Source organism: Accipiter gentilis, chromosome 16 (genome assembly GCF_929443795.1).
Source record: "Accipiter gentilis chromosome 16, bAccGen1.1, whole genome shotgun sequence".
Taxonomy (NCBI): domain Eukaryota; kingdom Metazoa; phylum Chordata; class Aves; order Accipitriformes; family Accipitridae; genus Astur; species Astur gentilis.
The window spans coordinates 23,525,508-23,539,769 of NC_064895.1; the positions used below are offsets into that span (position 1 = coordinate 23,525,508).

The 14,262-nt window shown below is 43.2% G+C and overlaps 2 protein-coding genes across 3 annotated transcripts in view; both read left to right on the top strand.

Annotated features, from left to right (window-relative positions):
* TNFRSF21 (TNF receptor superfamily member 21) overlaps positions 1-14,262 on the top strand; it is a 1,117,265-nt gene that overhangs the window by 197,069 nt on the left and 905,934 nt on the right. The gene's annotated exons all lie outside the window — the stretch shown is intronic.
* Positions 1-14,262, top strand: part of EVA1A (eva-1 homolog A, regulator of programmed cell death) — a 212,264-nt gene that overhangs the window by 68,719 nt on the left and 129,283 nt on the right. Inside the window, exon 3 of the mRNA XM_049818458.1 lies at positions 3,359-3,482. Coding sequence (XP_049674415.1) covers positions 3,359-3,482 — 124 coding nt within the window. The remainder of the gene's footprint in view (positions 1-3,358; positions 3,483-14,262) is intronic.

Consider the following 14,262-nt stretch of genomic DNA (forward strand, 5'->3'; position numbering starts at 1 on the left):
CCCACCTTTACAGCTGACATTGACAGCCAGATAAACAAGGCAAGTGTAGAATGAATTGCCTAATTTTTTCCCAGCCATTAAGCAAAAGCCACGTGAGCTCAGGACGTTCCCTCACTACCAAGTAAACTCACAGCCTTCCTGGTGTCAATCTAGCGGATCATCTGCAAAGAGTTCAGAAATGACACTTGACATCTGCCAGAGCTCTGATACTGCCTAGAAGTATGATTTCTGAGAGTAAGACCAGAAAGCCAAAGTCTTGGTTTGTAAGGGTCCCTGTAAATGCCAGATGCACTGGACATGCAGGGGAAGTGTACCTGTAGTGGGTCATCTTGTCATACGTGTTCTGCAGAGTCGCTGTGTTGCACAGTGTTCAAGAAGATGCCGGTATATAGCACATACTGATGTAAGCAGTGGGGAAGAAGATTTCTGTGGCAAGGATAGGTGAAAATTGTATGTGCAAGTTTTTAAGTTAATGTTAGGGCTGGTTCAGCATCTTTGTTCATTATTTTTAATCAAGAACATTACACAGTCAACCATTGCTAATTTTCTTTGCATTTTTCCTCATGTATTTCACTGAGCATTGAACATATTTTTTTTATTTTACTCTTTATGGATGTATTTCATTACGCCTAAGACTTTGCTCAAACAGTCTGCAGGAAATCAGAAATCTTAATTTTTTTATATATTTTCAAGAAAATCGTTGGCCTTCAGGGGGAGGCACATTAGAATTAAGTGAATGCAAAGTAAATATTGATTTCTTTCCCCGCATGAAATAACTTCTCAGAGTCATGGCTATTATGAAACTGTAGCTAAACACTAAAACCAATTAGTAAAAGGCATATTCAGCCTCAAGAACTCTTCCCTTTTTCTACAGTCTCGCAGTGGTGTAGATGACTTTTGCTCCTTAATTTGGGTACAAACTTCTCCCTAGGGCTCTGTGTTACTTTGCATACTGCAGGAAGTAAACTCAGGAGGTTTTACTTATGTGGAATACACAGAGTAAGCAAGAGCTGCCAAGAGTTAGAGCAGAGCAAGACAAAGTGGCAATATGTTACGGCTGCCCATGTTTGTGGTTCTCTGAGGTTGGTAAGTAATTGCCTTCGCTCCTGGTGCTGAGCCTAAGGACAGGTGAACAAGTGCCGCTTAGGCATGGAAGCTGAGGTTTTCGAAGAGGCTTCATGCTGGCCTAACCCAGCCTCTGCTGAAACCCGGGGTGGTTTTCCCACTGGTTTTAATAGCACCTATTATGCAGTGCTGAAAGCTTTTGAAAATCCCACCCATCTGCTATGAACACATTTGTTGACCAACAACCCAAGTCTTCTGCCTCTGAGGGGAGAAAGATTCCCTTGTGGGAAAGAAAACATTTGGGGTGCTGCTTCTTTCCCTGCTCCATATTCTTAGCACTCTCAGGCATAAACACAGCCATGGCTGTCCAGTACCAGCAAATCCTTTCAGGTCCGCGGTGATTTGGAGGGGATTTCTCTCCGTATGTGAAGCACTCAAGGGTTGTGCCAGTTGTTCTTTGCCTTTTGAGATCAAAAGAGGTATCTGTGTAGAGGCCTCACTTAAATTCCTTTGCAACTCATTGGATTTTGCATTAAATTAAATTTCACATGCTGAGTGAGCAGTCAACCCTTATGAGCCTAAAGGAAAGAATATGCTGTTTCTATGCGTTTTAACGTGACGGTCAAATTGGGGCTAATGCTCCCAGGCACCTCCTTCAGTGTTCACCTTTCAGCCTTTCCACCCTGAGCTCCGTATTTTGAAATGAGATGACTGCATTTTATTACCTTTGTAAGTGGAAAACAACAGCATATGTTCTCTGCTCATTAGAAAAGGCCTGAATTGTCTTGGTTTGAACTTTAAAATAAAGGTCAGACTTGAGGCAGGCATGAATTCTTGCATGTGTCAGCCCAAAAGGTGAAAGCTTTAGGAAGTTATGAGCAACCGCAAATGAGGCAGTTTCAGATTGCACTTGAAACTGGAACAGCTGTTGTTCCTGATGTTCAGAGGGTGACATTCAGAGTTTTAATGCTAAAGATTATATATGTTACGTTCAGGGAAAACTCAAAAATAGAGAGTAGTCACTGAGGCAGAGAGAAAATTGGTTTGGATGGCGCGTGGTAGAAAAGGAACAGCCTTTATGTTAATGGCACGGGGATAAGATTGTGGGAAAGCCCAGATGTCGTGGTGGGTGTAAGAAAAGGGAATAGGGAGAAGACAAAAGAGACCAGGGGAGTCTAGGGGAATTTCTGAGAAAGGATTTTCCAGCACCTCCTTGCAAGTGAAAATTAATTGTTTTGGGACTGGAATTCACAGCTCTGTATCGCAGGGACTTAGCGAGGCTGGTGGATTACCTCGCTCTGTGGTCTCAAAATGCTCTGACAGGTTCATGTGTGTCAGGCAAACATTATGGTAATTTTAGTGCTTTAAGGGCTCTACAGGAGTACATAAATACCACCTAAGCCATCCAGCTGAATTTAAAACTTAATTACTGCCCCACTTAATAATATTCTCCCCCCACTACTCCTTTAGAGGATCATAGGGTTAAAAGAAATCATTAATCTTCCTTAATGAAGCTATTTTCTAGCGGGAGACAGAATGTCTTGCCCCTGTGGATTCTGAGATGGAGTTTTTATGAGTGTTATGAATGGGGAAGTGGGGAGCAAGCGCTAGAGGAAAAGCAGTGCAGAAAAGGGCATAGGACCCAAAATGCCGGCAGTGGGAGGACCCCCCGACTCGCAGGCCCTTGCTGAGTTTAGCTAAAAGGAATGCAACAGTCATGGGGGAAGAGGAGTGAGCCCTATTAAAAACAGACTAAGTTGGCTGTATAACAGTGTTCCCACCACAACTACTAATTATTGGAATACCAGTAATTGCCAAAGCTTTTATATAACCGAGACAAGCTCTCTTGAAAACTGTGATTGAAATTGTGCATCTCGAGAGAAACCTGAAGCAGAATGGTGGTGGCAGAGTTTGGGTCTCTGGTTTTAACTGTCAAGGCTGATCCATGTCCTCAAAGCTGCTTTTCCTGGGACAGTACTGCCTTATAGTACGATTAAATTGCATGCAAACGTTTCAAAATCTCTGTGACCGTCCCAGTGCAAATCTCTCCTTTTGCATGCATGAAAGAGAAAGACATGCTCCTTAAAACAGTGCAAGGTCTAGTCCTCTCCTAGTCCACGGCTCCTGTGGTACCCACTGCATTGAGCCCCATTGCCTGCCTCGTGCCAGCGCCAGTTGAGGAGGCAACGATGGCCTTTGCTGTTCTCCAGCTTGTCTCTGTTTGACGATCCCCTTGGTGGAGATACTGAAGTGCTTTTGTCTCTCTGTTTCTTGTGTGCATTCCTGGCTGCAGAAGATGCTGGACGAGTGCCAGGACAGGCGGAGCTGCCAGTTTCTCGTCAATAACCGGCTGTTTGGTGCAGATCCATGCCCTGGAACCGGCAAGTACCTCATTGTATGGTACAAGTGCAGGCCAAGTAAGTATCTCGCTATCCAATCTGTTTGCTATGGCGAGACCAAAGCGTTTTTGTCCTTAATGCTCATCAGAGAGGCCTCCTAGGACTCTTTGTCCCCTTCTACCTTTATTTTCGGCATAACATAACCCCCTGGGTGCGGAGCATTTCCCCTCTCCCCCTCGCTTGCTGCCTTGCTGGGATGCTACCGCTCCGTCTCCTTCCTCCTCGCCGGCAGCCCAAGTTGCAGATTGTTTTTGCAGGTGCCAGCGAAAGCCTTTGCCAATGCTGAGCTCACGCTGTTGGCGGTGGGTGGGCTGCTTCTGCTCCCATCTGCAGCTGCCCTCCTGTCCCGGGGGGCTAGTGGGACTTGTCCTCGCTCTGCCTGCCCCTCCAGAGGGAGCGGGAGCTCTTCGGGTGGGCAAAGACTTCAGACCTGGGTGCCTAAGGCAGGCACTGAAGACGGTGGGTGCAACGGGAAGCTCACCTGCCCACGCCGTGCCATAAGCCAGTTTTTAATGGCTTCCAGATCAGGCTGGGAAATGTTAACCTGTGTTTTGCGTGATCTCATTAGCTGTATTTAAATTAAATGGGGCTGGCGCCTGGATACTGGGGAGTGCAATCATGCATGCTGCAGAGGAGTGAGCCTGGTGCGGCTTTGGCCCAGGACAACCAACACCCTCTTGGCCAATTCCTGGCCCCACTGGGGTAGTTAGCACAGCCTGGGCACTGTCCTCCATCAGTGCTTTGGAAACAGACACTCGTTTGGAGATGGATAGGGTTCGATGGTGGCCAGACTGTGCCAACTGATTTCAGCTTGAGAACAGGACCTGACTCTTATTTGAATTAATAGTCTGGACATGGCATATCAGACCATCCTAATCCCAAGCTCTTTAGATGACATAACCAACATGGTTCCAGCATCACATCAGCAAAATTTTTGGGGAAGAATTAAAAAAAAGTTTGCACAGGGAAGAAAAACATCTGATTTCAGAAAAGGTTTGCAACAAAAGCAGAAACATTCAGACTCTGTCAGTAGCAGAGAAGATGACTTTTTGCCCCAGCATGCAGAGACCTGTGCTAATGAAGTGCAGGGATCTGGCAAGATCTGTGAGGAATTCAAGTGAAAAGGAGGTAATGAAGCACCTGCATCTGTTGTGGGGTTTTTGTGAGTGGTTGTGACTTCCCTTGTTGGGTGAGAGATGCATCTCCGAGAGAGGGGTGATTAGCCGGGTGTTCTGACAGATCCTCCTGAACCTGCAGGTTTTGCATCAAAGCTTGCTTGAAAAATCTAACTATTGAGGCCTGTGCTGAACTTCTGAAGGTACTTGAGGATCCCATCTGTGCATAAATATTTATGGCTTGGCATTCTTTGCTAATTACAGATATGCTAGAAAAGAAGAAGTTTGCATGTGTGCTGGGTAGGTGATTATCCTGAAGGAGAGCAGGGGAAGCTGCTTGAAAACATTTCCCCAAGACATTTTTCAGGCAGCTCCAATTTTGCAGGGTGAAACAGGGTAACCTGACACAAATTATTGTTTCTTAGTCACTGGGCAAACTTTTAATGAGAACCCACTGGATTAATAGCAAGATTTGAAATACGTGAGGATTAGCTTTGCACAGAGATACCAGGCCATGGTCAGCCTTTCCTTGATGATTCAAAATGTTAATTTTCAGTCTCACAAACGGAATCTCATGCTTGTGTGAGTTTGATAAGCCTTTCCACCTTTCTGTAGGGAGAAGTTTAATGGGGGGACTGAAGAAAGATGGATCCATAGAATGCAAAATGCAGGACCATGATAAATTTTGGTGGGCTTTTCGGGTTATTGAGTATTTGAGTATTGTTTATGAGCTGTAAATGAATGCATGTTTAAGAGCTAATTCCAAAAGCTGTGGTCCTATGAAGCGTTGACCTGCTCCAGAAAGTCTGAGCACACATAATTGTAACTGAAGAGCACCAGAGAGTCCTTGTTGAGAGCTCACTTCCTGGCACATGGTTCAATCCATAACTTTATCAAAAGACAAATGCAAATTTTGGGTTCTGTTCCTGAATTTGTCCTTCTTAACAGTAGACATGACAGAATTACTTTAATAAGAAGCTGTTTAAGGTCTGAATTGTCCTCTAGAGACATCTATTTCTTTCCTTTGCTTATTGAGGGAGCCCGATGTGACCATGCTACTGAAGTAGGTGCCTTGGTTACGTGCCTACCTAGGTAGAATGAATGTGAGTTTTCCTGTATATGGGTATGAGAGGCGCTTTGGGAAGTGGCCTGCAGAGTTTGGACAGGACATCTTTAACATAAAATAAGGATGCCCAAGCCTTCCCGCTCTCAGAGTCATGCTGGAGCCTCAAAAGGCCCCTGACTAGAGGTAGTTATCTAAAAAGAAAGACTTCCTTGAAAGAAAGCAAAACTGAAGTTAGTGGCATTTACTTGTACCTTTGCTGAAGAATAACTAGATGGTGCAGTCATCCCCTCCAGCCACTGTCACTGCAGTTATGCCTCTCTGACATTACGTTGCATTTGAAATCTAGTGGTTTCGATGCTCGCTGGCTGTATGGGGTTCACTCACAAGGCAAGGTGCTATTTTGGTTTCTCGTGGGCAGAATTTCAAGGAGATGGAGGACAGTAAATCATGTTGAAACTGAAAGGCCCAGATTTTCCAAATGGTGGGGCTCCGGGGAGCAGGGTAATGGGGAGGATCTCTACTGCACCAATTGCTCCGAGACTGCTTTTGCTGGAAGCAGGGAAGACTCGTGCAGAGGTGTTGTGGTTGACCTCCTCTAGAAATTCAAAGAAATAGTTCAGAGAAGTGCGTGCTTAACTAGAAGCAGTGATAAATTCAATGGCTTGTGTGTTTTTTGTCTTGTGCTAATCATGGTCCCCTCTGATCCAATGGATGGATCTGGGGTCTAGGGGACACTCATCTTGCATGTACAGGACTCAGATATGTTCATGGGACTGCTTTTACATGTCAGGTGTTTGGCAGCCCTAATATTCTCTGTGCCTGTAAATAAATACATGATGTATGTGTGTACATCTAATTTTAAGGTATAGGGTCTTTAAGGAGATCAGAAATAATCAATAACATGCTCAATTCTGTCTCAGTTTGGGGCAAGTGAGACTTATTATTGCTGCTATGTGATTTGAGGCCAAGGTTCATCAAAGCTTATAGAGGCTTAACTTTTATTTTATTTGCCCATAGCATGTGGGTCTTAGTTTCTAATATGCACCAACCTTTGTGCAGATGTTCAAAAGCACAGTACAGGTCTCAGCAGAGCACAGCTGTGACTTGTGCTCCTAAACTTGGAGGTGCCTCGGTAAATCATCCCGCTATTTGCAGTCTGAGTAGAGAGTCCCCACAAGGTTGTTGCACATCAAGGTTGGGACATGTTGCTGTAGCAGTGAAACCTGAAGTTGTTCTCTGCTAGTGTAGATGTAGACTGGCATTTAGTACTGGCCAGGGATGGTTTCCAGTGGGAAGTCTGGATATGGCCACACCGTTTTAGAGGCTAAAAAAGTTGATGAGAATGGCTGTGGGCTGTCCCTTGCCAGTTGGCCTCAGCACCAGAGAACTGGCACATTTAATTTATCAGGGCCGGTATAGCCTGAGATCGACACCCAAAGCACACTGAATCCTAGGTTCAAGCCCTGAACACACAGAGAACTTCAATCTCTGGGGTACCTTTCAGGAACAGTAAAAAATTGCACACAAATCCAATTATTTCTCTGGTAACATGCTGATTTGATTTAGACCTATTAAGTCTAATTACTGGGTAGGCTGCAGGAACATATAATTAGAGGGAATTGACATACTATTTAATTGGTCTAACATGAATTCCCTCTAACTGAAATATGGATTCACCAATGTTATTCAAACAATTCAGTGTTTCTTCATCCCCCTGACTTCAGAGACGGAGAACTGTGTAAGATCGTGTGTTATTGTAAGCTAGGAAATATTTGCTCTGTGTGCCAGACTTTCCGGAGGGGCTGCAAAGTCTAATCCTGGCTGGGAACAGGATCTGTGGGGTTGCCCAAATCATGCTGAAGAAATAACTTCACCTCTCTGCCCCCCAGCAATACCAGCGCCTGTTCGCCCATGGCGACTTTTTGGTTGTTTGGTTATTTTTTTGGCTTTGTTATTTCAAAAGTGCCAATGCTCCTGAACCAAATGGGGACATAAGTGCTTGCCTGTCTCTGTGAGGGGATTACTTAGGATGAGATGTGTTGCCTGAGTGGGCATTCACTGGCAGTGCTGTCGAGAAAGGAGAGGGCTCCTACCTTGATTATGTGGCTTCATCCATGAGTCCCCCATGTAGTGCCTTTCTCTTGTCTCCTCCTCTGCCATTGCCATGCTGTCCTGCATGCACCGTCCCCTTCTCAGCTCTGAATGCCCTGAGCTGCAGCCTCCTGTAATACTATAGTGATACTTTCCCTCTTTCCTATCAGGCAGTTGTTAATTTAGTTTAGGACTTCAAGGATTCTGGGAGAAATAATCTCCATAAAGTGGTGTTTTGTTTTTTTTTAATTATTATTATTTTTATGTAATTTTAAAATGTGGAGTGGAACAGTTGGATGTGATAATTGGAGACTGGCAGGTGTGAAGTCTCCCCGTATTCATCATTGCAGCGATGTAACAAAGTGTAAATCCAAACTTTGCTGCTCTCCCTTCTATTCACAAACGTAAGCCTAAAACCTTTGAAGTTTCAGAAAGCCTGGATTGTGACCTGGGCTCCAATTGCAGCTCAAATCCCTCTGTAACAATACAAAAACTTATTTGTGAAAAGCAGATCAAGACTCCGAGAAATGCATCTGGGAAGGAAACTTGCATTTGTTGGCAAAGGGTGAAGTGCCAAAAGTTTGTATGGGAGTAGAAGGGGGAAAGAGGGTGGGGGACGTCACTTTGTTCTAGTTCAGAACCTGTAGCTTTAATTTATGGGAAAACTTTTGTGCTGAGAATCAACCTGGATACATGTTCTGAAGAGAGCAGGCGGTCATTCTCTCCACCATAGATTTAATTCTAATCTAAGAGGCCCAGTCAATTCTTGTGAAATGTCAAAGACTTTTTTTCAAACATGGGAATGCCTGTCCTGATGTCCCTGCCAAAATCTTACTCAGGTAACTTTATTTTTCTTAACAGCCCTAGGTAATTTTAATTGGAGAGCAACTGAATATAAAATCAATTAGGAATTAATTCCAATTAGATCATCTCCTGATAAAAATGGCATCTTAAAATTTGCACTTTGTGTCAGATTAGTGATGGAGCTGCCATGCTGTGTCCCAGGAGTGTCTGCCTTTTGGTAAGGATGTGTGATTTTTTTTGCCAGTGGTACTTCAAAACCTGTAAAACCAGCAGAATACCATTACTTGTGGCAGAGCTTTCCCACCTATCAAAGAACTGCGGAGTCATCCTCTGTGTTGGCGGTTCCCAGTTGCTGGTGGATGTGAAGCTGTTATGTGTCTTGGGGAGTTGGACAGATCTGCTCACCAGATTTCAGTTGGATTGGCTGAAAATTATGGAAAGGACATTTTGGAAGGACTGCTTAGGCTTGCAGTGAATGCATCTTGTTCACCTTTTAATTTCCTTACAATGAATTCCTTCAATGTTGAATCTCGTATGGGCTTTGCCATTGAATTTGCTGGGCTGAGGATTACACCTTTTCTGTTAAATTCAGTGAATGTAGCATGAAAAGCCTGGTCTCATCACGCATCCTCAAGGCTTTCGCTCCCTAGGCAGAATTTGCAATATGCTGTGAGCAAGAGTGGAGGGCTATGAAGAGAACAGGTTTTTTGTAGAAATTTCAGATGAGAGCAAAGAGGGACCTAAATGTATTCCTGGTCCCTTTAACACTGATGATTGATTTTAGTGCTGGGATAGATTGGTAATTCAGTAGTTATCAACCCTTTCAGAAAAACATTAATCTCCTTTGTAAGACAGGTTTATTGGTGGCAGGAGAAGTTCACTGTATTGTTCACCACATTGCTTTTTGGTGGGCCAGGCTTTCCAAAGCAGCGCAATGGAGTGAGGGCTGTTTAATGGGCACATCCTTCTGGCCCAGCCACCGAGGCAACAGAATAAACCTTTTACCTCCTGCATTCATCAGCTTGCTCTTGCTTATCTGTATTATTTCAAAACTGTTAAGGTGATTCAGGGAGTGGAAATTTATAAGGGCAATAAAACCACAGGCAGCAAATGCTGTGGTGATGAAAAGGTGTAAATAAAGGAACGTTATAAATAACAGAGGACAGATCCATCAGCCTACAATAGGGGTCAGAGAAACTTTAATGCTAACAATTAATATTGTTTTAAGCCGTTGATGCACAGAGATTTTCAGGTGCTGTCAAATAGCCCTATCTCTGTAGCACACTAATCACTTGACTGTCAGGAGCAGGATTAAGAGGAACGCGTGATTTCATTGTCAGCGAATGCAGAGATTATTGTCAGCCCCTGCCCCCATGGAGAAAGAAACTGCTGCTGGCCTGGGGGAGTTTAAAAAAAAGTAATAAAAAGCCCCCAAAATCCCGGTTTTCTTTCAAACCTCGTCAGTCAGCCCTGACTGGCATAATAAGGAGCCAGGATGCTTCCTATTGATGTAGGTGGAAAGATTCCCTTTCCTGGATCAGGTCTCCAGTATCCAGATGTGAAGTATTAAAAAAGACAAATTCTCAAACCTGCCTAAGTTGTATAAATCATAGAGCTGTGACTTTTATAGATCTCCTTTATCCATTGGCATTTAAGTTTTCTGTGGGGTCCTACGAAAAAAACAAGGGTAAAAAAAAAACCATTTTAAGCCATGAATTTTTAGTGAAGGACAAGGAAAGGATACACCGCAGTCTTTCTGTGCTGGGACAGGTGAGTCAATAGCATTGCCAGAAGGAACTGGGAGCCTTTGCCCTCACGTACTTCAGGAGACCCAGCCCATCCTCAGGCGTTGTGGGCACCGGTGGTACCTTTCTGTGCTGCTGCTGAAGGCTGCGTTGTGGATGGTGCTTCAGGTGTCGTGAACGGCTTTGGCTGCTGCCAGAGACAGCGATCTGGGAGCCTTCTCCCCAGAAGAACAAGGGGGTATCCCTGGGGCAATTAACCAGAATAAACACAAGGAAACCAAGTTTTTAAAAATGAAAGCCATAAATCTAAATCTCAGCACAGTCCTACCGTGGTAGAGGTTTGCAAGCTCTGAATGCTAGATTTCAAGGTTTTCTGGCATACTGGTGAAGAACCGTGAGAGGAAAAGCATGTCCCAGAAACAATATGCTTATAAACAAAATTGAGATGCTGCAAAGGTTTACTTTTGTGAAAGTTTGGATCTGTTATATTGAATCCACAGTTTAAACCATGCGTGTAGGCCTCACAGAACAGGGAAGTAAATTTATACAGTACTACAGTACTTCTGCAGGAGGTCCTGTATATGGACATATTCAAGACAGAAAATATAGATCAATTGCTCTCGTCAAATAAATGTCTCTTGGGAAAAAAACAGCGAAGAGTAAATCTTCTCTGGGGTAGAGGTATGGTAATGAAGTCCTTCCAATACTGTGGATTTCTTCCATATTTTTTCAATATCACTCCAACATTTGGTTTTCAAATTAATTATACATTTTTAAAACGGGTATCTCCTGGTATTTTCAGCTTTTCATCATAGTAATGGTGAATCAAGATCTTCTCGGTTACACACTTATTTTTCTGACTACTTAAAAGGCACTGGAGGTTGTCACCTAATCATCTCTCTGGGAACTGCGACTTCCAAAGCATCTGTGATGAATTTGGGAGATTTTGTAACTGTATTTCTCCCAGCTACATTTTTTCTTCTCAGGCAAAGCCATTGAGAGAATACTCAATGCGTGTTTAATTATTTAGGACAGTAGTGAACTAGCTTTTAATCTAGTAGGCCTCATTTTCCCGTATTTTATGCTCTAGGCAGCCCCATGGATTATATGTAAAAATATCAATCACGTATCCTTTTAATGTTCCTGTGTCAGAATTTTCATTGCCATCATTTTAACATTTGAAGAAGACTTTTAATGATACAAGACTAAATTCTCCTTTTCAGCTGTTTTAATAATAACTTTAAGTAGCATTATTCCAGCTTTACACCTTCACTGGAAGAAAAGAAAAACAGTGCCATGAGCAGTGGTACTAATGAAGTCTTTTTCCTTACATATTTAAGTAATTTTTTTCTTAGTGCATGCCTCCCATCATTTTATTGCAGTAACAAAGGTTTTCACCATGCTTCCTATGTTGCCTCCTATGGTGTAGCTAGTCCATATTTATACCCATGCTAATCGGCCAGATATTACATCCATGCTGGTTGGTTGGTGGGACAGTTCAACAATTACAACCAGCTTTGACACTGATTTGGCTTTCTTCTGTAATTGGTTACCAGTTCTTAAAAAATGTACAGGGACTTAACTACATTTGTCATCTCAACATTTCTGACAAATTTCACTGAAATTTAGCCAGCAGGTTCTCAGGTCCTTGGAAGGAGGACTAATAAATGGTGAGGCAGAGGCTCCAGGAGCAGAACACCAGTAAGTCACAGCTGCTTCGGAAGATCAGCCCAAATTCATTAATGGAAGAAGTAAGACGAGAATTAAATTTATCCAGGGCTCCCAAGTGTTTTGCTTAACTCTCATCTCTCAGTCTAACATAGATATTTCAATATTGTTCCCTTTTTCCTCCTTAGATAACCATATACCTGTTTGCCCAACAGGAAAGTGCAGCTAGGTGCATCTGAACTCTACTTTGGAAATGAAATGTAGCAGTTAATTTGCAGCACTGCCAGCCTTTTCACAGCAGAATATAAAAAGACAACTACTTCAGTCTAATGAAAGTGACAGTGGGGAAAGGCGCCTTTTAAACATTGCAAATTGTATGGGTGCATCAGGAGCGTAATTTTAAAGAAATCTGACAAGGTTGTTTGCAAAGAACAATTTTCTTACTTGTTGAAATTGTTTCAGTCCTCCAAAAGTTGGCACTCTTGAGTTTTCAGGGTACATCTGAAGTTGGCAAACTGCCTCTTTGATATAGCTCTGGACTGTCATCAGAGCCGTATCTTTCAGAGTTTCAGATTAGCTTCTGCAGAAGTAAGCAGTGTGCTCCATGCCATCGAGGGTAGCAAACTTCAATTTTTAAAAGTTAAATTACAGCATCTTCACAGAAAGTTTCTCAAGGGAAAAGGGAACTGAAATAATGTTGAAAGATATTTCTGTGCAAATGTATGAATTTGTGACATTCTCACTTTTTAATGCTCCAAATTAAAGAGGACAATCCTTTTTTAGATCCTGGCTGTTGAAATGAGGGAATGACCAGGTAGCCCACAGCTTAAGTGCTTGTGGGAGAGTCAGAGGATAAGCTGTACTTGAGGACTCTGGAGACCTTTGCTGTCCCGGAAAGGTTTCCTCCACCCAGTCCTGCCTAAGGGAATGCTGACTTGATTGATATGGATTTATTCAAATCCTGAGTTGAACAGAAAGTTCTCTTTAGTAGCAGATTCACGCAGGTGAGGAGGAAGCTCTGGAACTCAGGATATGAGGTGCATGTCATAAGTGAAGGGAAATTGGAAGAAAACAAAAGGCAAGGAGCCATAGCAAGGGCACTGGTCTAAAGAGTAGGCATTTGCCACTGGGGGGAATTTCTGATCTATGTTGACTTATCTGCATCCAGGGACTTGGAGGCCAGAATCTTCTTATATCTTCCAAAGTGTAAAAGAGGATGCAAAACTCAGGTTAGAAATGCTTGCTTGAAATTGGAAAGTAAGTAAATACATGAACATAGAAATAGGAGTGTGTGGAAAAGGTTTGAAGTGGAGCACCGACTGGAAAATATCCTTTTAGTCCAATTACCTTCTTCACAGAAGACTGTAGGGGTCAGTGAAAGCTGTTCAAGGCACCTTTGCTCTGTCTGCTTTGAGATGTATTAGATCTACATGCACTCAAAAAAATTCTCCATATCTTACAGAAGGTACCAGGAATTACCTGATTATGGGGGAAAATAAAAGTATGTAAAAATGAGGGTCACAGGTTACAAGGAAGGGTACTGGATGGGTATCTCCAAGATGAGCTGTTCATGGGCGGTCCTGTTGCACAGGCACTGTTGTTCAAGGATGCTGCTTAGAGGTGTCTGTCCTAGTGTTTAATAGGTTTCCTTTCTTGGGGACTCATCTTCCTAGTTCCCCCAGAAGAGATATTAACAGGTACTCACTATAATCATCTCTCGCATGATTAACAGGATCACTGGAACAGGTTGCCCAAGCAAGTCGTGAAGTCTCAATCCTTGGAGGCGTTAAAAACTTGAATGGACACAGCCTTCAGCAACCTGCTGGTGTAGTTGACGCTGGTATGAACATGGGGCCTAGACAGTCTCCAGAGGTGCCTCCTGTCCTCTGTGACTGTGAATTATGGTCTGGAGTGACTACAACCACAGTAAAGAGTTAACATATCCATGGTTAACCCCTATTTTGACTTTTCTCTTTAGGCTGACACAAAAAATTGCTATGTGCTGACTTTTGCAATGTAAGTATTCTGCCTAGACGTGTGCTGAAATGAGCAAAATCTCACCAAGTGATGACTTCCAGTGTCCATAAAAGTTTGTTCAATTTTAACTTGTGAACAAAAAGGTTGCATATTCCACTTGTGCCATCTGGCCCAGTGTGCATCTCAGCTGTTCAGTATTGCAACCAATCCGTATCTGATAGATGCAGTAGGAGATGTAGGTAGGAAGAGTGACACCGAGCATTGGAGATGTATCTGCCATTAACACAGTTCTGCTGGAGAGAGTGGCTGAGTGAGAAAGGGAGTTGTCCCTA